The sequence below is a fragment of the Thunnus maccoyii genome, chromosome 11, assembly GCF_910596095.1.
Source record: "Thunnus maccoyii chromosome 11, fThuMac1.1, whole genome shotgun sequence".
Classification (NCBI taxonomy): Eukaryota; Metazoa; Chordata; class Actinopteri; order Scombriformes; family Scombridae; genus Thunnus; species Thunnus maccoyii.
The window spans coordinates 22171062-22192139 of record NC_056543.1 but is presented as its reverse complement, the minus strand read 5'-3'; the positions used below and the strand labels follow the sequence as shown (position 1 = coordinate 22192139).

Sequence of the window (21078 nt, the reverse complement as noted above, 5' to 3'; positions counted from 1 at the left end):
ACAAATTGCTATTATTAACTCTTCAAAAAATCTTCATTATGTGCGTTTTAAAAATACCCAACTAATAATTCTTAATATAATTATTGTTGCTATTGTTGTATAGGTTCTTTTTTTTTTTTAACTTTGCATGTAGATTGTCTGTTTTTATTGATGTATTCAGCAGGAAATCAGGTGATCTGGGGAGCAAACATCATGACAAAAGATAAACTTCAGTCATGAGTTTTAACGCAGACATTTTGACATCTTATAACGCTGACACAAAAAGCGTAATATCATATTGATGATCATTTACATTTCAAAAATGTAATTAATTGTTTCCCCAGTTTACATATAAGTGTATTTGCTGCACTGCTCCTTTAAATCAGTGACCACCTGCTCTTCTGGCGTCAGCATCGTCTGCGGGCTGCACGATGGCGATCGATACAGCTATGAAATGCTCAAAGTGGGATATTTTAGGAAAGCCTCGACACGCAGCGGAACAGAGACACGGTCACTGCGCTGATTTGCTCGACAAGATGTAGCCGTCAAGGTAGGCCTGTTGATGCCTGGTTCATGTCTGATGTATGACCTATATTCCTCTTACCCCCATTCGTTGCTTAGCCTGAAATGAACAAGCATGTTGACATTGATGCCTACAACGTAACCGAAATTTTGCATTTTTGACTCTCATTTACACTCTCACATGTAAATGAGAGAACACACTGTACGGTCTCAGTGTTGTAAAAACTCTAATATCTCTGAATGTAAGCAATGAAGAGTCAGCACAGGGAATATACAGTATCAGTCAAAAGTCTGGACACACATTCTAATTCAAGGGAATGGGAAGGTGTGTCCAAACTTTTGACTGGTACTGTATAAGGTTATGGTGTAACACAGACTACATTATAAATCCATAAAACTCAGTCTGCTCTGAGGAGCTTACTGTTTCTCCTAAAAGCTAAAATGGATATGAGTAAAAGATATTTGGATTTTCTCAGGCTGTATTATTTTTCTCTTTATTATGTTGTCACACAAGTCTATTTTTACCCATTTGGATCACTTCTTAAACTGAGTGGAGCAGGTGAGTAAAACCACCAGTTTTTGTTGAAATATGCGTCTCAGAGTCCCCTGCAGGGCAAATCAGCTCATTATCATTTTGGACATGTGTTGCACCTACTCACTCATTTCTAAAGGTGAAGCAATGTAAGATAAGGTTTCAAATTTTAGAGAATTTTAGATCCATGCAGGCTACATAATGTTTTACATAATCCCATCGTTGCTCACATCTTTGTTTTCTTTTTAACACACTGATTTATTGTCTACATTGAATAAATTGTCCAGCTTCACTGACTTCATCAAAAGATAATGATACAAACTAGAACCTTATAACAGACGTCATCTTTACTTCGACTTTCTTGTCCTGAAACAATTGATGTGAAGTGGTAGTTTAAATCATAAATTGTAAAAAGTCATGCGTTTTCAAACCTGTAATACAGAAAACATTTTGTCATAGACACTTGCACAGGGGATGAGAGTACGGGCTGCTTGTTGCCATGGAGCTGGTGACCTTGTTGCCTTGGCAACCACCAGCAACACTATGCAGTGGCCTATAAGGGGTTTTGTGCAAGAATGTAGCTACAATCACTGAAGGGGACCATTTCCTTTTACCTGATTGGGTGAACTAGCATATATTGGGAGAACATTATTCCTCTTATTGTGAGTGAATTATAACCTGCATTTTCTCAGTGATGTATACAGTATGTTTTGATTTTTACTGTTGACATAAGATATGTTCCACTAAGACTGAATCTGTAGACGTTTTTCACAGAAGACATTTTGACATGTCACAGTAGGAAAAGTGAGTTTTGGGGTCCTGGTATTGTGCATGCTGGCTCACTGTGGTCATGGCTTACTGGGACACTTAGATCAAATGGAGCCATTGTTAATGTTACAAGTAACTACAAGTCAAAATATCTGCTGTGAAAAAGGTCGACAGTATTACGCTCAGTTGGATGATTGTGACCCTTAACTGGTCTCCCATTTCCTAAATACCAGTCCACCTGGGAGAACCTCATCTGAGACCTGAATGCCCTGAATGACCTCAATACATTGTTAGCACTATCCCACCAGCAGGAACGGGAAATGGAGGTGGGTACCATAGCAACAGACATGTCTTGTGTGTGTCCTGAGGATCCCTCTCTGTTTTGTCAAGGTTTCATCAGTGTATGAAGCATTACCCAAGAATGAGCTTCTGTTAAGTTGACAGAGGAGAGGCAACTGTGCCATGGGTGTGTACAGTATGTGTGTTGTGTACAGTATGTGTGTTGTGTAAATGTGTGTGAAACATTATACATACTGCGTGTGTTGAAGCAGGGTGGTAGGTGGTGTGAATGTTGTGAATCTGTCCAGCTCGCCTGTTAATCATTAACCTCATTTGAGCCAGTGAGCAGCACATCTCTGTCTTGTGTGACTACTTCTGTCAATGTGGTGTATCTATGGCTTATATAACTCTTTCAGCATCAAGGGGACGTCATTCCTCCTCTCACTGTTTCAAATTTAATTACCGCTGAGTAATAGATCACTGAGCAGCTGAACCTCTCTGACTATCGAATGAGACACTGACGTTTTTCTATGGCTATGCCATGTTTACTGCAGCTTCTGTGGAGACAGGAGGCACATTCATGTGCTGTACTGTACGGCTGCAGTTAACGATTATTTTCATCATTGATTAGTTGTAGTTGTTTAGTCCATAAAATTGTGAACAATGTTGATTAGTGTTTCCCAGAGCCCAGTGTGATGTCTTCAAATGTCTTGATTTGTCCACAACAGTCCACCTCCAAAAGATACTCAGTTTACTGTCATAGTGGACTAAATAAACCAGAAAATATTCACATTTGAGAAACTGGAATCAGAGAATTTGGACATTTTTTTTCTTAAAAAATGACTCAAAGTGATTAATCGGTTATCAAAATAGTTGGCGATTAATTTAATAGTTGAAAACAAATTGATTAATCGATTAATCATTGCAGCTCTGATATACTGTTAATTCATTTCAGATGGTTCTTTGTTTCTGCATCATTCATTTCAATATGGATGAATCTACATAAAGTGAATTTACATGTTGCTTTTGACTGTTTCACAAAGTATTTTTTAAAAATGCTTAACGCGGATGTTTCTCTGTTACTATTTCAGATGTTGAAGACCTGAAATGATGAAATATGAAAGACCGACTGACTGAGGACAACCTAATACTTCAACAATAATCAAACATGTACACCTTCTTTTGGGCTGATATCCCCTGATAAAAGCTGCTATGGCTTTTTGTAATGAAAGCCTGCTGGACGGGTGTGACTTCATGGAGCCGGACAATGTAGAGCAAGCAGCAGAAAGTCTCCCATCGGAAGCTGGGAGTCCTCTCATATCAGTCACTCTACGTGTGACTCTTGCAGCCATAATGATCTTCATGATCACTATTGGTTTCCTCGGCAACGCGATCGTGTGTCTGATTGTTTACCAGAAACCTGCCATGCGTTCTGCCATCAACCTGCTCCTCGCCACGCTGGCTTTCTCGGACATTATGCTCTCTCTGCTCTGCATGCCCTTCACTGCGGTCACTGTGGCTACTGCTGACTGGAGCTTTGGGAGCGGTTTCTGCCGTGCATCCATCATGCTGTACTGGCTGTTTGTCCTGGAGGGTGTGTCCATCCTCCTCATAATCAGTGTGGACCGTTTCCTCATCATTGTGCAGCGGCAGGACAAGTTGACCCCACACAGGGCCAAACTGTTGATTGCAGGTTCATGGGTGTTGAGCCTGTGTGTATCCCTGCCATCTGTGGTCGGTTGGAGGACAAGTGCTGCAGGTATTGGGGGTGCCTGGGCGCCGCAGTGTGTGCTGGGATACAGTGAGTCACTGGCAGACCGTGGGTACACAGTACTGTTGGCAGTCGCAGTATTCTTCGTACCGTTTGCTGTCATGCTGTACTCCTACATGTGCATCCTCAACACGGTGCGCCGCAACACCCTCCGCATCCACAACCACACCAGTGAGCACTCCTGCCTGCCAGCCCTCAACCAAGTCAGCAAAATGAGACTTATTGGGCTGCAGCGGCCCCCTCAGATCAAGGTGGACATGAGCTTCAAGACTCGAGCCTTCACTACCATCCTCATCCTCTTTGTTGGCTTCTCAGTGTGCTGGTTGCCTCACACAGTGGTGAGCCTGCTGGCCGTTTTCAGCCGGCAGTTCTACTACAGCTCGGTCTTCTATCCAATCAGCATAGGCGCTCTGTGGCTCAGCTACCTAAAGACAGTCTTCAACCCCGTCATCTACTGCTGGAGGATCAGGAAGTTCAGAGAGGCCTGTCAAGAATTCATTCCTAAGAGCTGCAGACTGTGTCCCAGAGTGCCAGGCAGGAGCCGGAGGAGAGTGAGACCCAGCAACATCTATGTGTGCAGTGAGACTCAGTCAGCCGTGTGAAAGAAGGAAGACCAGTTTGGAAGATGCTCACACCAGCAGCTGTTGACACTGGTATCAATTTTTATTTTTCCTCATAATGAGCAAGGGCCACCTTAAAAGAATATACTCATTGGCTTAGCTTGATGGCCATTATGAAAGATGTTGCCATTCAAATAATTGCATATGTTCATTTCTCTGTTTCACTTATTCCTTGTGTGTTCCATGAATGTTGTTTCAGGCTGTAAACTCCATTTTCAGTCTTTGAGTAGTAGTGGTGATAATAATTCTATTGTCAGTCATGTGATGAGTTTCACAAAAAAAAAGCATATTTGGTACAGTGATGTTCTCAGAAGAGAGTCTGTAAAGTTTGAGAGTCTGTAAAGTTTGGTGTAGAAACACAATCTTATGTGAGTTGAAGCAGTTTGTTATTTTGAACCACAAATGTGTCAAAAAAGAAGTGGGTTAGTTAACATACTGTGAATGTGTACTTGAATGTATTGTCATTTCATGAATGATGAAACCAGGTAAATAAATATAGTTTTTAAGAGAGGTTGCTTTGACAGACTGGAGTGCTTTTGGTGAAAAACAGCCAGCAGCCAGCTGCTTCTACAATGTACATAAAGTACAGAGGTACATAATGTAAACAGGCTGCAGAGTTGCTGGGATACTAAAGACATCTATTCACCGCGGTTGAATATGTGTCTACTTCACTGAAAACAACATACACAGCGGTTTGTATCACTTTATGTCCATTAAGTACTTTACCGAGGTTAGATAATTCCATTATAAGAGTGAGGTCTGTAAAAAATTGTTAAACTGACTCATTTTTCTCCAAAAGGAAAAAGGGAGTAACAGTGAATGAACAAATTAAGTGAATTTGTTGTAGTTTTCATTCAATGATGTGGAGCATTTTAAAATATGTGTGATTGCTGCATTAAATTATTACTGCATTAATTTTGAGATGTTAGTATAACTGCCATAAAGCGACCATCATCAATGAAACTGGCAGCCACAGCCACCCTAAAAGAGGTGGTTTTGCTGTACACCACAAAACAGAAGATGGTGCTGTTCTGTCATTGCAAATTGAGTTAGACCCATTTCCCACTGAATTTAATAATCTGAATTGCCATTTTGTTTCTCTTCATTCAGTCATTCTATTCATTCTATTTTAATTGTTGGACAAATCAGACATGTGGGTGGTGAGCCAAAGGTCTGGAGCCAGGCTACTGAATTCTAGGAACAGCGACATGCTTTTGACAAGAAAGAGAAACGGGGTCAGTGGGAAATGTGGTCTGATATTAATGTGAAAAAGAGACAAGTAGACTTGATACAGTAAGGAAAACAAGTATAGTTCATTGTTCTACTTGAAAGGTGTTGTAATTTACATGTAAATCAGTGAGCCGTCAACTCTCCCCCACAACTGCAGCTGCTTAGATAAATATTCTACAGGGGACACCATGATTTTCACCTTTACAGTGTGAATTAGCAATATTCTTTAAAAATGGTTCTCTCGTGTGTTAATTCTTTAATGTATGAAGTAAAAAGAGAAGTAGCTTTTATTAATTAATAATTAAAGTACATGAAAAGTATGAAAAAACATGAAGGTCCACTTGCCTGTCTATATTACTGCAAAAGCCAACAATGTAAAAAGTAAATGTCTTTCTCTAAATTTAAAAATGTATTGTAGTTATAATTTTATTATTGTCAATAAGATACAAATCGCCAGTAAATCATTTTTACAGTGTATATCTATATAGACAAACAAAAATCCTTTTCCCCTTACTGTTTTGTGCCAAAGTAATTCAGCACAAGCTTTAATAATGCTAAACAATGAGTCTGAAGCATGAAGGCAATCATTGAAAACATGACATTGGGCCCTTTACATTTACACACATACAGTACCAACCCACGGTCTCTCTAGATCTCATGTTTGCTCCTATATCATGGTACTGTCCTAACCCAGAGTAAGCACTATAGTAAGCAGTCTTTTAATTGCAAAGACATCAGAAGAGGGGACATTTTTACTCTGATCTGACGATGTTTCCCACAACAGGCTCAACCAATATACAGTACACTCAGGGCCATGGTTCTTTAAAACAAACTTCAGAAAATCTTACATTGATTAAAACTTGTGAAACACATCTTTATAGGATTGCAACAAAGGGAAATTAGGGCTAGTTTTGACAATAATATAAAGTTTAATAAGTTGTTAGTTCCCAGTTCACTTCATTGAGGAGAATGCAGATGCAAGTTGTTTTGCAACCAGCCAATGTAAGGCAGAAGGGAGCATGTGACCTCTGTAAGCAAGGGCCAGTTTAATGCACTACTTCCACATATTGGGCCCTCTTCACGCGCTGATGTTTTCTTGTCTGGAGAAAGTTAAATCCAAATCACTGGACTGGAAATCTGATTGAGGATGTTTTGATGTTCATCTGAAAGGCTTCTTCAGTTCTAACTATTGTAAGAAATTGCATCGATATGTTTCCCTGTGAGGTGACCACACCCACCTGCTGCACGTGTCCACCAACAGTTAAATCAGGATGTGATTGAAAACAGGGTCTAGTCTTGTCGCTGCTCTAAACTCATTATAGGTACATAATGCTCTTATGACATCTTTGACATCATTTCAAATTGCTGAAGCATGATTCCTATTAAGACATAATTGTGTCTAAAAGTATTCCGTGTTTACCACAAAACGCATGATGTTAAAGGATTATTCTGGTTTATTACAACCTGGTGATTATATTTTATAGTTTTGGGCATCCTTTCCATTGGTAAAAATAACACTGTACAGCGAAAATAATTGAGACGTGAACAAGGGGACATTGTTAAAAAGATGTCAGATGAGGCAACGAAGACAAGCAGGGTCTCCTTGAGTTTCAGTGTGGCTGGTAGAGGCAGATTTTTATCAAAGTATACCTGCAGAAGAGATGTACGTAATTCACCTTATTAATATAACAATCCCATCCCAATGTGTTCTTTCAAATATATAAGATGAACAAAACAAAAGTGGGACCAGGGCTCTACAGTGCGAGTATTTCACTCGCATTTGCCCCTAAAAATAGATATGTGCGAACTGGAAAAATAATTTACTCGCACACTGTTTACAAATTACAACCATATGACTATATGAAACGCTACAGGGCTTTAGAGTTGAAACGACGGATACAGGAAGTGGCGACACTCGTCCAACAAGGCAGTAACCATAGTAACTCGGTCAGTCAGGGATGGTCAGGGACAGACTTGCGTTCTGAGTGTTCGCTGCACCTTGACCGGAAGGAAGCACAGCCAGTTAGCCTCCGATAGCCTCCCAGCTAGCCCCAGCTCTCTGTTTGGATCCAAACGGAGCCCCAAGTCCCGGTTTGTTATTCAGGTTAAAGTGGGAAGAAGCAGCGGGTCTGTCGGGCAGCTGAGTGAAGTGGAGCCTGCGGAGGAAACACCGGGACCGTCAAGGTGACACAGTCCGTGGAGGTGCGGCGATGTTCAGCTGCGCAGATAGGAAACCCCTCGGCTGACAGGATGTACCACTTTGTTTGAACAAACTTTTTCTTCTTCTTCTCTTGGTTTATAACAGCGGTTGGCAACCAGCGTAATAGGTGTATTACCGCCATCCTCCGCTTCGGTCTGTGGACCAAAGATTAAATTATACACATTAATCCTGTCTGTCTAATAAACTCAAAGAAAACTACTGCTCCACCCACTTGGCAAGTTCATTTAAATTTTAATGCTGAGGTCTTCCTAAGGTCTTGCCTTATATATTGTCTTTCTTGATCATTAGTACAATCTATGATTGCATGTGTAATAGTCTCCTCAGCCAGCTGGAAAAAAGTATGTGCATATATCGGCATTGGCAATCGTCAAAAATGAGAGTCAATAAGTAATCGTGTTAAATAATCGTGATCTCAGTATTGACCAAAATAATCGTGATTATGATTTTTGCCATAATCGAGCAACCCTAAAGACAACATAAATTTGGATTTACATACACACACACACACAAAGAGTTTAAATATGTATGTAATAAATTGTAAATATGTATGTAATGAATTGTTTTCTTTAATAAACTGTTACTTGAACATTTTTCAGTGTGCTCCTAAATTTCTTTGTGTGTTCCTAATTTTTTTTCATTTAGAAGCACATGTACTCCTTGGGAAGAAAGTAAGCGTTGAGCACTGAGTGGGACACTTATCCACTGTGAACATTTGTAAGAGCAATTTGAAGATGCAAACCGCTGCTGGATTACAGTTATGATAACATCTTTATTTTCCCCCTTAGGTTTGTATATGAAATGCTGGGTGACTGAATCACAGAGTAATGTACAATGAAGGTGAATGAAAGTCACAATGAAGCTACTGTTTACAGAAGTGTAATGCATTCACTTGAGAAAAAAGCCCTATTTTTCTGAATTAACAAGATAATTATCTCAGAATTCTGAGAAGAGTTTTCATGGAAAAAAATAATTGTCATTAATTCAGAAAAACAGGACATTTTTTTTAGTATTTTCATTTGGTGCTACTTTATACTTCCACTCCACTCCATTTCAGAGGGAAATATTGTACTGTCTATTCCACTACATTTATTTGACAGCTTTAGTTACTTTTCAGATGAAGACATTGTTAAAGATGAAACCGGTGGTTTTTAGTTTTTGACGTCTTACAAAAGCAGTGTGTCGTCTATGATGTTGATGTTGTCAGATGTCTATGAGTTGTTAACAGCTCCACCAAAGTGATTTTTCCCTTCAAACTTCTCAAATGGTTTCATTTCAATAAATGTTCAAATGATCCAATATTTCACCAAAAATCTAAGATTAGATAAAAAGTCGTTACGTTACGTTTTTTCACGCAAGACTTTTACTTGAAATTGAGTATTTTTTTTTACATTACTGTATTGATTCTTTTAATTAAGTAAAATATCTGAAAATAGACAACGGACAACATTTTCCTATCACGGAAAATATTTTCATATATTACATACCACGTTAAATCAGCCAATAGTGTTAGTGGAGTAAGTGGGGCATTTCTACTGGGTGACTGTGGACTGATAATAATAAATTAATACAGGATATATCTTCACAGAGGGAGGTCTGTGCTCGTGTTGTTGTGACGCGAGGCATGTCGGGAGTAGCAAACATGGCGACAGGACAAGATGGGAAAGCTGGTAGTACCTCGGACGTGGATCTCTTACTGCATCCTGAGCTGTTGTCTCAGGAGTTTATACAACTGATTTTAAGTGAGGTGAGTCAATGTTTGGATAGAAATGTAGAAAGTGTCATGTAATGTGGAGGTAAAATAAACATACTGTGGTGTTAGCATACCGGCTAACAGCCAGGGTAGCTTCTGTTTGAGAGTAGCTGTTTCATCAGCAGCGGGTAAGTTATTCATACATATCATATTATATATCATATCATATATGACAAGGTGAGCTAACAGTTACTTGTATCTGAATCAGAAAAAGGTTAGTACCAGAGATTGTGGGAGTCGGGACCGGCTCACGGAGCTTTACCTACGGCATGTCATCCCGCTGCCGCAGAGGACTTTACCCGACAGCCGCTGGGGCCAAAGAATGCAGAAGACCCGGGGGAGACCGACCCCGGCCAGCCACCGCTCAGACAGGTAACCGGCAAATACGGAGGCTTTCTGGATGGACAGTACTGTGATTACCTGCCCGACAAGTAGTGGTGAAAGAAGTATTCAGATTCTTAACTTAAGTAGAAATATAATATAGTAAAGTAAAAATACTCTACTAGAAGTAAAAGTCCTGCATGAAATATCTTACTTAAGTAAAAGTACATAAGTATTAGCAGCAAAATGTACCTAAAAGTATTGTAGTAAAAGTGGTGATTTGGTCCCTCTGACTGATTTATTATTATATATGACATCATTTGATTATTAATACTGAAGCATCAGTGTTAGAGCAGCATGTTTCTGTTGTAGCTGCTGGAGGTGGAGCTTGTTTCAACTACTTTATATACAGTTAGCTAGTTTAGTCCAGTGGTTCCCAATCTAGGGGTCGGGTCCATCCAAAGGGTCATCAGATAAATCTGAGGGGTCGTGAGATGATTAATGGGAGAGGAAAGAAAAAAAAACAAAGCTCTGATACACAAATCTGTTCTCAGTTTTGACTTTTTCTCTAATTGTTGACTTTTGGTGAAATATTGGAGGAGTTTAGAGGTAAAAATCACTATCACTTTTCATAAGATGTCAAAAGCTAAAAAGGTTGGAAACCACTGGTTTCATCTTTAACAAGTGTTGTATTTTAAAAGCTTGTTATATTATCCATTATGTCAAGTCTTCATCTAAAGTAACTAAAGCTGTCAAATAAATGTAGTGGAGTAGAAAGTACAATATTTCCCTCTGAGATGTAGTAGAGTGGAAGTATAAAGTAGCTTCAAATGGAAATACTCAAGTAAAGTACAAGTACATCAAAATTGTATTTAAGTACAGCACTTGAGTAAATGTACTTAGTTACTTTCCAACACTGTAGACAGTAGCTTCATCGTGACTTTCATTCACCTTCATTGTACGTTACTCCGTGTTTCAGTTACCCAGCATTTGATATGCAAACATTAGGGGGAAAATAAAAAGTTATTTTAACTGTAATCCAGCAGCAGTTTGCATCGTCATATGCATTTTTCTCACAGATGTCTTATAATCTAATATAACCACATATAACACATCTATGCGGAAAGGAGAGGCCTTTGGTGAGTCACCAAAATACCATAGTGGAGTAGAGCCCTCGCTATCAACATTAATACATAAGAGTGTGAACCGCTGATTATTGTACTCGTTGTTGTTTGATCATTTTCAGTTCCAGTAACGACCACAATAGGAAAAGGCCTCTGATCGTGTTTGATGGCAGCTCCTCTCACTCTGGCCCACTAAAAGTGAAGAAACCAGAGGCGTCAACAGGAATCACTGACCGGTTAAAACCTCCACCAGCTGCAAACCTGTCCAACCCCATCCGCAAGCTATCTGGCAACACATCTTCCTCTTCCTCATCCATACAGATGTCTGCCCGCAGCAATGACACAGCAAACCTCAAACGAGAAGCAAACAGCTCGGTAGGGAATTTTTGTTTTTGTCACCTCAGTTATGCATCTGTGTAGATTTACTGTCTAATTCAAAGAAATTGTGTATTATTGTCCATATTGTGTTCAGATGCTTGTATTTTTGAACATAATCTTCTAATTAGGAGTGTAAATCATATAATACAGTTAATGATACAATACTTGAACAATACCAATGGTTATACAATGTATTGAAAAGACACTCACTTACAATGTCTGTGTAAATGGAATTCTTTCAGTTTCAAAGAATAGTAGACAAGAGATCAAACCATGTTTTACTAATTGATTTATAGCAGAGACTTTTACCTTTTAAAATACACACAGCACCATGTGCACACTTGGTAGTTAAACAGCCATAGACAGGGAAAAAACTGAACTGCCAGAAAGGAAAATAGTACCAAGTGTCTCTGTAACTCAAATCTTTTCAGTCTGTGCAAAACACTTTAATTAGCAAGTTATTAACTCCTATTTGTAATTCCTGTTTTATGTTTCATCTTCCATCTCCTCAGGATGCACTGAAGTCTCCAGAAGTGAAGAAAAAGATCCAACACGTGACATGGCCCTGACCTCTGACCCCTGTTTAGATAGACCTGATGAGAGCTCATGCTCTGGCTGACTGACTCCTTTCCCTCCCATCACTGAACACCAAATGTTGTTGCCCACTACCTTTGGTCTCCCCTTCACAGTTATCCCACTAACTGCAGCCCAAAAGGGATGGAAACTATTTAACGGTGTCAAGGCCACGTCCCTGCTCTTGTTCAGTTTTGAGATTGGAACAAGATGGGGTGGTGCTCCGATCACCCTGCTTTTGAAGTCACAAGTTTCCTTGTTGCTGTCCTCAACTTCAAGTGCCCTTACATCAATGATCAGCAACTCTCCCGGCCCACACACAGAGACCATCTTACAAGACAAACCGAGTGAGATGACTAATCTTTGGAAATTGTGGCGGATCCTATTTGTTTCTGTGCAGGGGTTGATTTAGGTGAGAGGGCTTCGCGTACTGGTTTGCAAGGGTGACAGGGTGAGTTTCTTGCTTGGGTTTTATTTAATATGTTGAAATTGGTAGATCCATTACTCGAATGGACAGATTGATTTTGAAACAGATGCTATATCTCATAGCGTGTGACCCTGACTGTCAAAGTGATGGACATATCCAAGAGGCATTGTGAAAAAACAGCATTCTGTTTTTCTCTGATGTACGTTTAAAAAAAAAATACAAACCATAGTTTCTGCAGAAACTTAGAAGGTGTGAAAATTTGAACCAGACGTAGGTGTCATTTTTGTTCTCAGTGAGCTTCATTCCACTGAGGTTTATTCAAACCTCTGTCCTGTTTCATAAGTTATTCAGGGGTTTTAAATATTAGTGTGGCGTGGAATTGTACATATATTGCACATGATGTGGAGATGATTTTCTTATACAGCTGGATCATAATCCACTGCTACAGTAAGTAGCCATTTTGACACAGGAAACAGATAACTTACATTCATGCATTTGAATACCACCTTTTTATAATTCAGAAATACTAAGAAAGGGAATATGGACTAGAAAGAGGATATTGTCTTTTTGAAGTAAATTTATTTGCATTCATGGATTAATTGACTTTGCAGGTCTGTCTTTTGAAACTGATAAAAAGTTAATCAAAAACACAAAGGAACATGATTCATAAATCGTTTTGAATTGTCAAATGCCAATGTCATCTTTGTACTGACAGTTTCTTTTTTTTAAATAAATTGTGTCAATACAAATAATCACTGTTGATTTAATTACAGGATAAAAGTCAGCAGCTTGGTGACATGTTTGATATGCAGGTATTGTAACATTAACATAATGTAATGCAGTCTTGAACTGAACATTGGGGTAAAAAATAAAGAAAGTCACCAAACTGCACAACTTCAGTATTACAATTGTGTGCATTTCCTGCTGAAAAGTTGCCAAAGAAGACATTTCAACCCCTTCTTGATGGGTTTATTTGAAATTCATGTGATTTTATACACATCTACAGGTAACATTTGTAAGATTAACTGTTTATTTTAATATTACATTTAATTGATTATAGCAGAACTCATTCACAAAACAAACTAATTACAGCATCAAGCAAGTTCATGCACAAAGCAGATATTATTAATATTACACTTCAAAGCTGATAATCTGTATTAATGTAGAATTGGTGTTTCAAAATGCTTCTTTCAATGTCTTTCTAACATGTTGCTCTTTATTTTATTAGTAATGCCTTTTTTCTCAAAACATTTAAACGCTCTGAATCCAAATAACACTGTTAGTAGTTTGTATTTCATGTCATATATCAATGTACATTCAATGCTAGGTTGCAAAGATGTTCTGTGCTCAGATATTATTTATTGTATCTTTGTCATTTTTTGATCATAACACGGCTGTCCAGTCAGATGTATCTATCGTCCCTCAGACCAAATTAGATGTCCTTGCCACACTCTGGGCAGAGGATGTCGTCACGCTCGGTGAGGAAACCACGGCCAACCAGGGACACAGAGCACTTCTTACAGTTGAAGCAGTCATTGTGCCATTGGCGCTCCTCAAAAGAAATGTACTTGCTGCCTCCGAGGCCTGAAAGTGAAAAAAGAGTTAAAGTCAAGATCAGAGAGATATATGTTATAAACAACTTAAAGTTAAAATCAGGGACAGCAGTAATTAGTGATTACCGCTAATGGGGGTGGTGCAAGAGGCACACTTCTTGGCATAGAGGTTGCAGAAGCAGTTGAGACAATAGGCAAAATCATCTCTAGAGGTAAACCTCTGGCCAGACAGCTGCTGCTTGCAGCTAGTGCACAGGAAGCAGTCCTTGTGCCAGGGCTGCTCACGGTAGGTCACTCCGCCAGTGGTGATGGGCTAATGAGAGGGAACAAAATTTATCATATTGTCACACTTTCATGCATGTAAACATGGCTCTTTAAGTGAGAATGAAATATAATTGAGGTCCACTTCTCATTCTCTCTGAGTTTGTGATGTGCACATTTGGCCATTCTACCTTCTTGCAGTGCACACACTGCATGGCAAACTGCTTCTCATAGCAGGGCACACAGAAGTTATGGCTGTCCTTAGGGATGAAGCTCTTGGTGCCAATAGGCTGCTGGCATCTCTGGCAAGTGAAACAGGTCTCGTGCCAGCTGTTCCCCTTGTGCTCCATCTTCCTGGAGCCTTCATATAACAGTGAGGGAATATGATGGTTGAAGTTAGTGAAAGGACGCAAATAAAATGAGAAAAACTGAGAAATATGAAAAAAAATCTTAGGGTAGACATTTGATTATATGTTTTGGAAGTGTTTGTATGATCTTATGAGAAAACTTTTACATTTAGAACAACCAGTACAATTTGTGGAATAACAAGCTTTTATGGTTTTTCAGTATCATCTGAAGAAATATGAGGAATTTCCTAAAAGGTCAGAGGTTATATTATTCTTTGAGTGTTTCTTATTATCTGCTCAGTCCTAAGAGCTCATTGAAAGATGTAATGGTCCTCGGAAGTTCTAGTATTAGCATTTTTGTTTTGTAAAGCAATGCAAGGCAGGGCAAGTTTACGTGTACAGCACATTTCATACATAATGCATGAAAACATGAAAAAAGGAAAACGGCATAAAACATTAAAATGCAAAGTAAAAGAAGATAAAGAAACTTTTGAGGGAAATGAAAAATCCATAATGACAGGATAGGTAAAGATGTATGAATACTTAGGTTCAGTCAAAGGCAGTGCAGAACATAAACGTTTTTAACCTGAATTTAAAGGTGGTCAAAGTTGGAGCAAGTCTAATATGCTCTGGTCACAGCTCTGTTGTGCATGGTAACTGAATTCTGCTTTTCCATTTTAGCAGACCTCTTTGATGACTGAGAGGCAGAGATGGTTCATTTGGTAAAATACAGTCAGATTTTGTATGTATTTTGGTCCTAAGCCAGTGAGAGATTTATAGACAAGCAGCACTTTAACCTCTATTCTCTGACTTACTGGAAGCCAGTGCAAAGACCTAAGAACTGGTGTAATGTTCAGTTTTCTTGGTCTTTGTTAGTACTCCAGCAGCAAGATTCTGAGTGAGGTAAAGCTGCCTAAAAGTTTTTTAAGGAGGCCTGAAAAAAGATCATTATTGCAATCTAACCTGCTGGAAATGAAGGCATGATTAGCTTCTCTAAATCCTGCCTGGGCACGAATCATCTGATTCTTGTGGCGTTTTTAAGATGGTACAATGCTGACTTTGTAACTAATTTGACTGTGGCTGTTAAAGTTTAACACTCCAAGAGTCCAAGATTTCTGACTCAGTTTTTGGTTTTCAGAGAGACAGAGAGAGAAGCTCTCAGGCACTCTTCTTTTGTACAAAACACAGCCAAATATATCTCAGTTTTGTTTGCATTTAGCTGAAGAAAGTTCTGGCACAGACTGTATGTACAAGTATGTATGGTTTCATAATCTGCCATGCACTGTATTTCTTCACTGAGGTTTTAGAATTGTGTACTTGCCTTTGTGTCATTAAACAATCTATCAATCTATTTGCCTCTTTATGCACCAATGTTCTGACTGAATCTGACTGATTGAATTTAAATGCATTTAGTTTGCATATTATGTACCAGAAATTCTCTTAACAAAATGATGTTAGTACATTTTGATGTTCCACCCAACTGTGGCAGTGTGCACAAACAAAAAGTGTCCATGTATGTTGACAATCCTCAGTTATACCTAACCTATATTCTCTGTGCTCTATTATCATTATTATTATTATTACACTACAACAACTTGGGGCAACGTTAAAGTCACAAATTTAACCTAGAAGAGTAGACTTTGTCCTATTAATCCCTCTTTTGATATTTCAAATATCATCTGCATGCATTGCTGGAAAGCTTGTTCCAACTTTACCAACTTTTGGATTTTGGTCATGTAGTCCATGCTCTTTTTATGTTTCCTCAAACTTTTCTCTGTATTAAAAGGAAACATTTAATATTGTTTAGCAACAGATAACCCCTTAAAATATCAATTAAAAGATCTTTTAAAAATATGGACTATAAGCACAGTCAGGATACTACATATTCACATAATACAACTATAGAAACATACATGTCCTGAATGAAAGCTGTGCACAGCTGTCCTGACATGCGCAGGTTTCTTGTGCATATAATGTGACACATTTGTCATCCTTTATATTTAAGACAGTCATGTGTAAACCACTCACAGATGCACCATTGTGACACTTGATGTAGGTCTACTGATTCTACCTCCATCTATCATATTACTTCATTTAATCACAAAAGGTGTACTGGAAGTATTTCTGGTGCTGGAGCCTGAGTGGTTAGTGAACTGAACTACATAAAATGATACAAGTTTGTAATCCATTCTTGTACTGTATTTATACAAACTTTGACTTGTACTGCAATATTAAGTGGATGAATCTTTTACTGGCCCAATAAGTTGTATTAATAGATGTGATATAAATAATCTGAAAGAGAGTTTTCAGAATGTACAAAACATTGAATTTTAAATTGAGTGATGATCGAGCATCTTTTGCTATCTGTTGTGCTTAACTTAAATCTGTTGCTCTCTTTGTGACTTTTCTTACCTGGCATGATGGTTTTCTTGCACTCATGGCACTTGGAGGAATACTCATTGGAGTAGCACTCAGTGCAGAGGAGCTGTTCATCTTTGGTGGAGAAGGGCTTGTCCACAAGTGAGCGCTTGCACTGGAAGCACTTGAAACAGTCCTCATGCCAGTGACGGTCCTTGTAAGACAGGTCCTATGAGGACATCAGATGAGCAGTTAGAGACTTGCTCACGACAGAGAAGCCCAGAGAGATATACAGAGATAGTGTGGCAGTGCTTTTTATATTCAGTATATTTTGTGACATCCCTACCCTGGTGTTGCAGCCAATGGGCTTCTTGCACTCCTCACAGGTGTTGGAGTACAGGCTCTCATAACATTTCACACAGTAGGGATTCTCCTCTCTTAGGACATATTTCTTCCCAAACAGGGACTCCTTGCAGTAGTGGCAGTCGTAGCGCTCGGTCATTTTGACCCAGAGTCAATCACCTGAAAGACAAAGAGATTGGGGAGAAAATATTATGTCAAAGGCATGATACAATGTATGTAGCATGATACAAACATTCAGCAGGAAGCAGCAGCTGGAAGTTCTTGACAGGTATCTGATCTTGTTCATTTTTCCCATGAAACAACTTTTTCAGGATGATTAGATTTACGCACCCCAGTCACCCAAATAACATTAAGCCTTGTAGACAGTTTTGTCTCTGTTCAAAGAGATCTTTTCAGTGACTCTGATCAACTTGATACTCCAGAGAGAGAGAACATTTTAAATTCATGGCAATAAATGTTCTCACATTACTAAGCGCATGATTTTTCTGTGTTGCGTTTTACCCTCTTTCATCTCTCTCTCTCATCTCTCAGCACTCCTTCATCTTGTTCTCAGCGACAGAAGTAGAAGGTGACAGATGAAGAGGATATAAATAACTCCTATCAGTCCTGCTCAGAGACAGTCAACTTTTGCCCTGTTGCATACCGGCGGTCACCATGCCACTGTACACTAACCCATCCATCATCTCACCTCCAGCTGTCAGCACCAGATCACAGTATCCCTTGTCATTGTGTGTGTGTGTGGGTGAGTGAGTGTGTGTGTGCCTGTGTGTAAGTGCATTTGAATGGCACTTGTAATAATGGCCCCTGACAATCTGCAGCTGTTTGTGGTCTCCCTGTTAAGCCCTCTGGTTATCCCACCTGTACCTACATACTCTTACTCTCTCTTGACCAAAGATACTGGAGGCTATACACTGTATTTGACTGTATGTGTATGTGTGTGTGTGTGTGTGTGTGTGTGTGTGTGTGTGTGTGTGTGTGTGTGTCTCTTTGTCTTTGTAAGCAGACAAAAATAAGGTACACACAGCTTTCAATACCACTCCAGACTTTAAACTCCTTGTTGCCTTCAATAGTCACATGTAGCCTACTATTCATGTGATATATGTCCATTGATTCCTCAGTTAGGCTTTGACCATATAAGGAGGCTGAAAAAAAAGTTTCACTTACACTCATCCATTCCCTACTGTTTAATCCCTTTCTGTGCTTCTCAATATCTGCATTGCTATTTTTAATTGAGCTCCTCTCCTCTACTATTATTCCCTTTATCTCATTGTTTTATTGTGCTTCTCCCCCTTGATCTATTTGTGTTCATTGTGTATTCATACTTCAGTGGTCTAACATGAGATCTGTGAAAGATCTGTGACACTGCTGACATTAGTATCTTTTATCTGGCTGAAGTTGAGACGTTTAATCTGTGTGTCCCCTCTGCTTCGAGCCTTCTCAACCCCTCCCGCATTCCCTCATTGTACTGTTGCTCCCATCATGACTCACCTAGCTTATATAAGATTTATCTGACTCCTAAAAATAAAAAAAGGATAATCTGAACTGCCACAAATAAAACCTTCAGCTATTCAGACATGTCATGCAGCTGTTTCCTAGCTTCTAGGTCCTCTTTGATGCTGCCCATCTGGGAGTGTCTCAGTGGAAATTACTTGATGCCAAACTGAACTAAAGCCAGTTAGATGGCAAGCGCTTGACCACTGTGCAGCCTAGTCAGACCCAGTAGGTTCCAATGCTTAAAGACTGCATGTCTGTCTTTGAAGGTAGAGAATGCTAATGCTATTTTCACATTAAACTCTCAGTTGTCTTCACAGTTATTTTTATAAGGCACTTCTCCTGAAACCTTATACTACATTCTAAAGCTCCTCATTCATCATTCCAGATGTTTTAAAGATGAATAAATGTTATCTGACCATTTAATGAAATTTAGTTGAAATGCAAACAACAAACCAGCCCTTTCTCTCACAGTGAGACCTCTCAAACAGCTTGCTTACATCTGTTTTCTACTCTTCCAAATCAACAACTCTGGAGGAATTCCTCATCAATTAAATACGTCTGAACAACAGCCACTAATAATAGCTTTGAAAGTGGATAATGGAATGAAATGTCGAATTGAATTAAGCTCTGAATTGAATATGTTTCTACATCATTACATCATTACAGTTCACTCTTCAATTGCAGTACAAATTAAACTGTGCAATACCCACTATAAAATGACATGCTCTAAAGTCTAACTTTTATTAACAGGTATGTTTCTGTGCATTTGGAGAGTGTCAAAGAGTCATATAAAAGCAAAAGAACAGACTAGTTTGCCAAAACAAAAGTCAGCACTACTACTGTAATACCTTAACCAGAACAAAGCTGACACCTTCATTGACAAAATTTTGCCAAAGGGAAGTGTGAGATTGATGAGGAGGGAGGAAAGAAGGGTGGAATTGACCTCTGCAAACAGGGGTCAACAGGAGTTGTGCATTGTTTGGGCAAAGAAATGATAAAATGATATAGTAAAAGAAGTTGTCATGCTGTCTAAGGGAGTGACAGCAGTACAGAAAGTGGGTAGGGGGGAGAGGTGGTTAAAAAGTGAGGACACTGTGGAAGTGGAAAGAGGGAGATCATGAGCAGGTGGGTGCGGAGGCAGATAGGAGGATGCCAGAGCACAGTGAGCAGCTGTGTCCTGGAGAATGGAAGACATGGCGAATGAAGCCCAGTGAGAAGATGAATGGGTGGAAAGATGGACAAGTGAATGGATGGATAGTTTGAGCAGCTGAACAGAGTTGAGTCTTACCTTCCTGTCTGAGGAGTGTGTGCCTGTGCGGAGTCTGGGGCAGACTGAGAGAGGAGGCTCCGGGTGAGCTGTAGTTACTCCTGATTGCATTACTCCACCCATCGGGGGCTAATTGAAAATGGGGGAGGGGCTATGTAAGGGGTGGGGGGGGGGTAGCATGGGGGCAGGGAGTCTTTTTTGAGATGATCTATAAATACAGTGGCTCTTCACAGAGATAACCCCGAGCCCCCTTTCACTCGCTCATCCAGTCAACAGTGAGACCATGCGGCCTTTTAAGGTCACTCTGTTATCGTTCATTTGTTCACATGTGATTCATTTGCTCACTCGCTCACTTAACTTTACTTCATCTTTCTTATATTTTTGTTTCTCCCCTCAACAGCCTTATTATATCATCCCTCCCTATCCCGCTTCCTGGAGAGAATCCAGTCATTCTTCTCCACTGCTGTTTTCTTTACTTTAGAAGTATCCCTGCTTATCTTTATCATAATATACATACACACGTACACACCCCCACACTGTTGGCTTTTGATATATGATGGAAAGGATGACAAGGGTCAAATGTTAAAGATTGTTGTCCTGTGAGATTTGCCCCTACTCATATGTCTCATCTGTCTTTACCTCCCTATATTTCTCCTCACAGAGGAATACGCACTCAATCCCAAACCTCCAATGTGTTGGCTATGATATCCAGGCCTGGTAATGACACCCCATCGTTTCTCCGAAAATTGTAGCACTATTTTCTGCACCCTCCTCCCCACACTCGCTTGTTCACACTGCTGTCCCCCCCTCACCCCATCTGCTCTTCCCACCTCTTTCTGTTCTGATCCCAAGTGTCTCTCTAGCTCTCTCTCTCTCTTTCTCCAAAGCAGGTTTTCTTGACCTGATGGTCCCGGGACACTCTCCAGCGAGAAAATGTGTC

The 21078-nt window shown here is 39.6% G+C and overlaps 3 protein-coding genes across 4 annotated transcripts; 2 read left to right on the top strand and 1 right to left on the bottom strand.

Moving 5' to 3' along the window:
• The first annotated feature begins 353 nt into the window (after nt 1-353).
• Nucleotides 354-4981, top strand: gpr45 (G protein-coupled receptor 45). 2 transcript variants are annotated; one of them, XM_042426406.1, is made up of 3 exons: nt 354-529; nt 2035-2127; nt 3172-4981. In XM_042426406.1, the coding sequence occupies exon 3, from the start codon at nt 3293-3295 to the stop codon at nt 4451-4453; it is 1161 nt and encodes a 386-aa protein (XP_042282340.1). In that variant the 5' UTR covers nt 354-529; nt 2035-2127; nt 3172-3292; the 3' UTR covers nt 4454-4981. The 2 variants fall into 2 exon arrangements, with proteins under 2 accessions (XP_042282340.1, XP_042282341.1); XM_042426407.1 differs by lacking the exon at nt 2035-2127.
• Nucleotides 4982-8710: 3729 nt separating this feature from the next.
• Nucleotides 8711-13247, top strand: c11h2orf49 (chromosome 11 C2orf49 homolog). The gene is made up of 5 exons (XM_042427145.1): nt 8711-8759; nt 9508-9666; nt 9881-10044; nt 11240-11492; nt 12008-13247. The coding sequence occupies exons 1-5, from the start codon at nt 8754-8756 to the stop codon at nt 12062-12064; spliced, it is 639 nt and encodes a 212-aa protein (XP_042283079.1). The 5' UTR covers nt 8711-8753; the 3' UTR covers nt 12065-13247.
• A 98-nt stretch (nt 13248-13345) lies between these two features.
• Nucleotides 13346-20227, bottom strand: fhl2a (four and a half LIM domains 2a). Its single transcript, XM_042427144.1, has 6 exons — nt 20160-20227; nt 17361-17536; nt 17069-17243; nt 14501-14670; nt 14175-14361; nt 13346-14079 (listed from the first exon to the last, which is right to left on the bottom strand). Exons 2-6 carry the CDS (start codon nt 17514-17516, stop codon nt 13928-13930), a joined length of 840 nt encoding a protein of 279 aa, XP_042283078.1. The 5' UTR covers nt 17517-17536; nt 20160-20227; the 3' UTR covers nt 13346-13927.
• Nucleotides 20228-21078: the final 851 nt, after the last annotated feature.

Bases quoted from the DNA above. Each gene is read 5' to 3' on its own strand.
- gpr45 (XM_042426407.1), top strand. From the start codon at position 3,293: ATGGCTTTTTGTAATGAAAGCCTGCTGGACGGGTGTGACTTCATGGAG.
- c11h2orf49 (XM_042427145.1), top strand. The intron at 9,667-9,880 runs GTGAGTCAATGT...TATCTGAATCAG, and splicing joins TACAACTGATTTTAAGTGAG to AAAAAGGTTAGTACCAGAGA. The intron at 11,493-12,007 runs GTAGGGAATTTT...CCATCTCCTCAG, and splicing joins AACGAGAAGCAAACAGCTCG to GATGCACTGAAGTCTCCAGA.
- fhl2a (XM_042427144.1), bottom strand. From the start codon at position 17,516: ATGACCGAGCGCTACGACTGCCACTACTGCAAGGAGTCCCTGTTTGGG. The intron at 17,244-17,360 runs GTAGGGATGTCA...ATGTCCTCATAG, and splicing joins CCATTGGCTGCAACACCAGG to GACCTGTCTTACAAGGACCG. The intron at 14,671-17,068 runs GTAAGAAAAGTC...TGTTATATGAAG, and splicing joins CAAGAAAACCATCATGCCAG to GCTCCAGGAAGATGGAGCAC.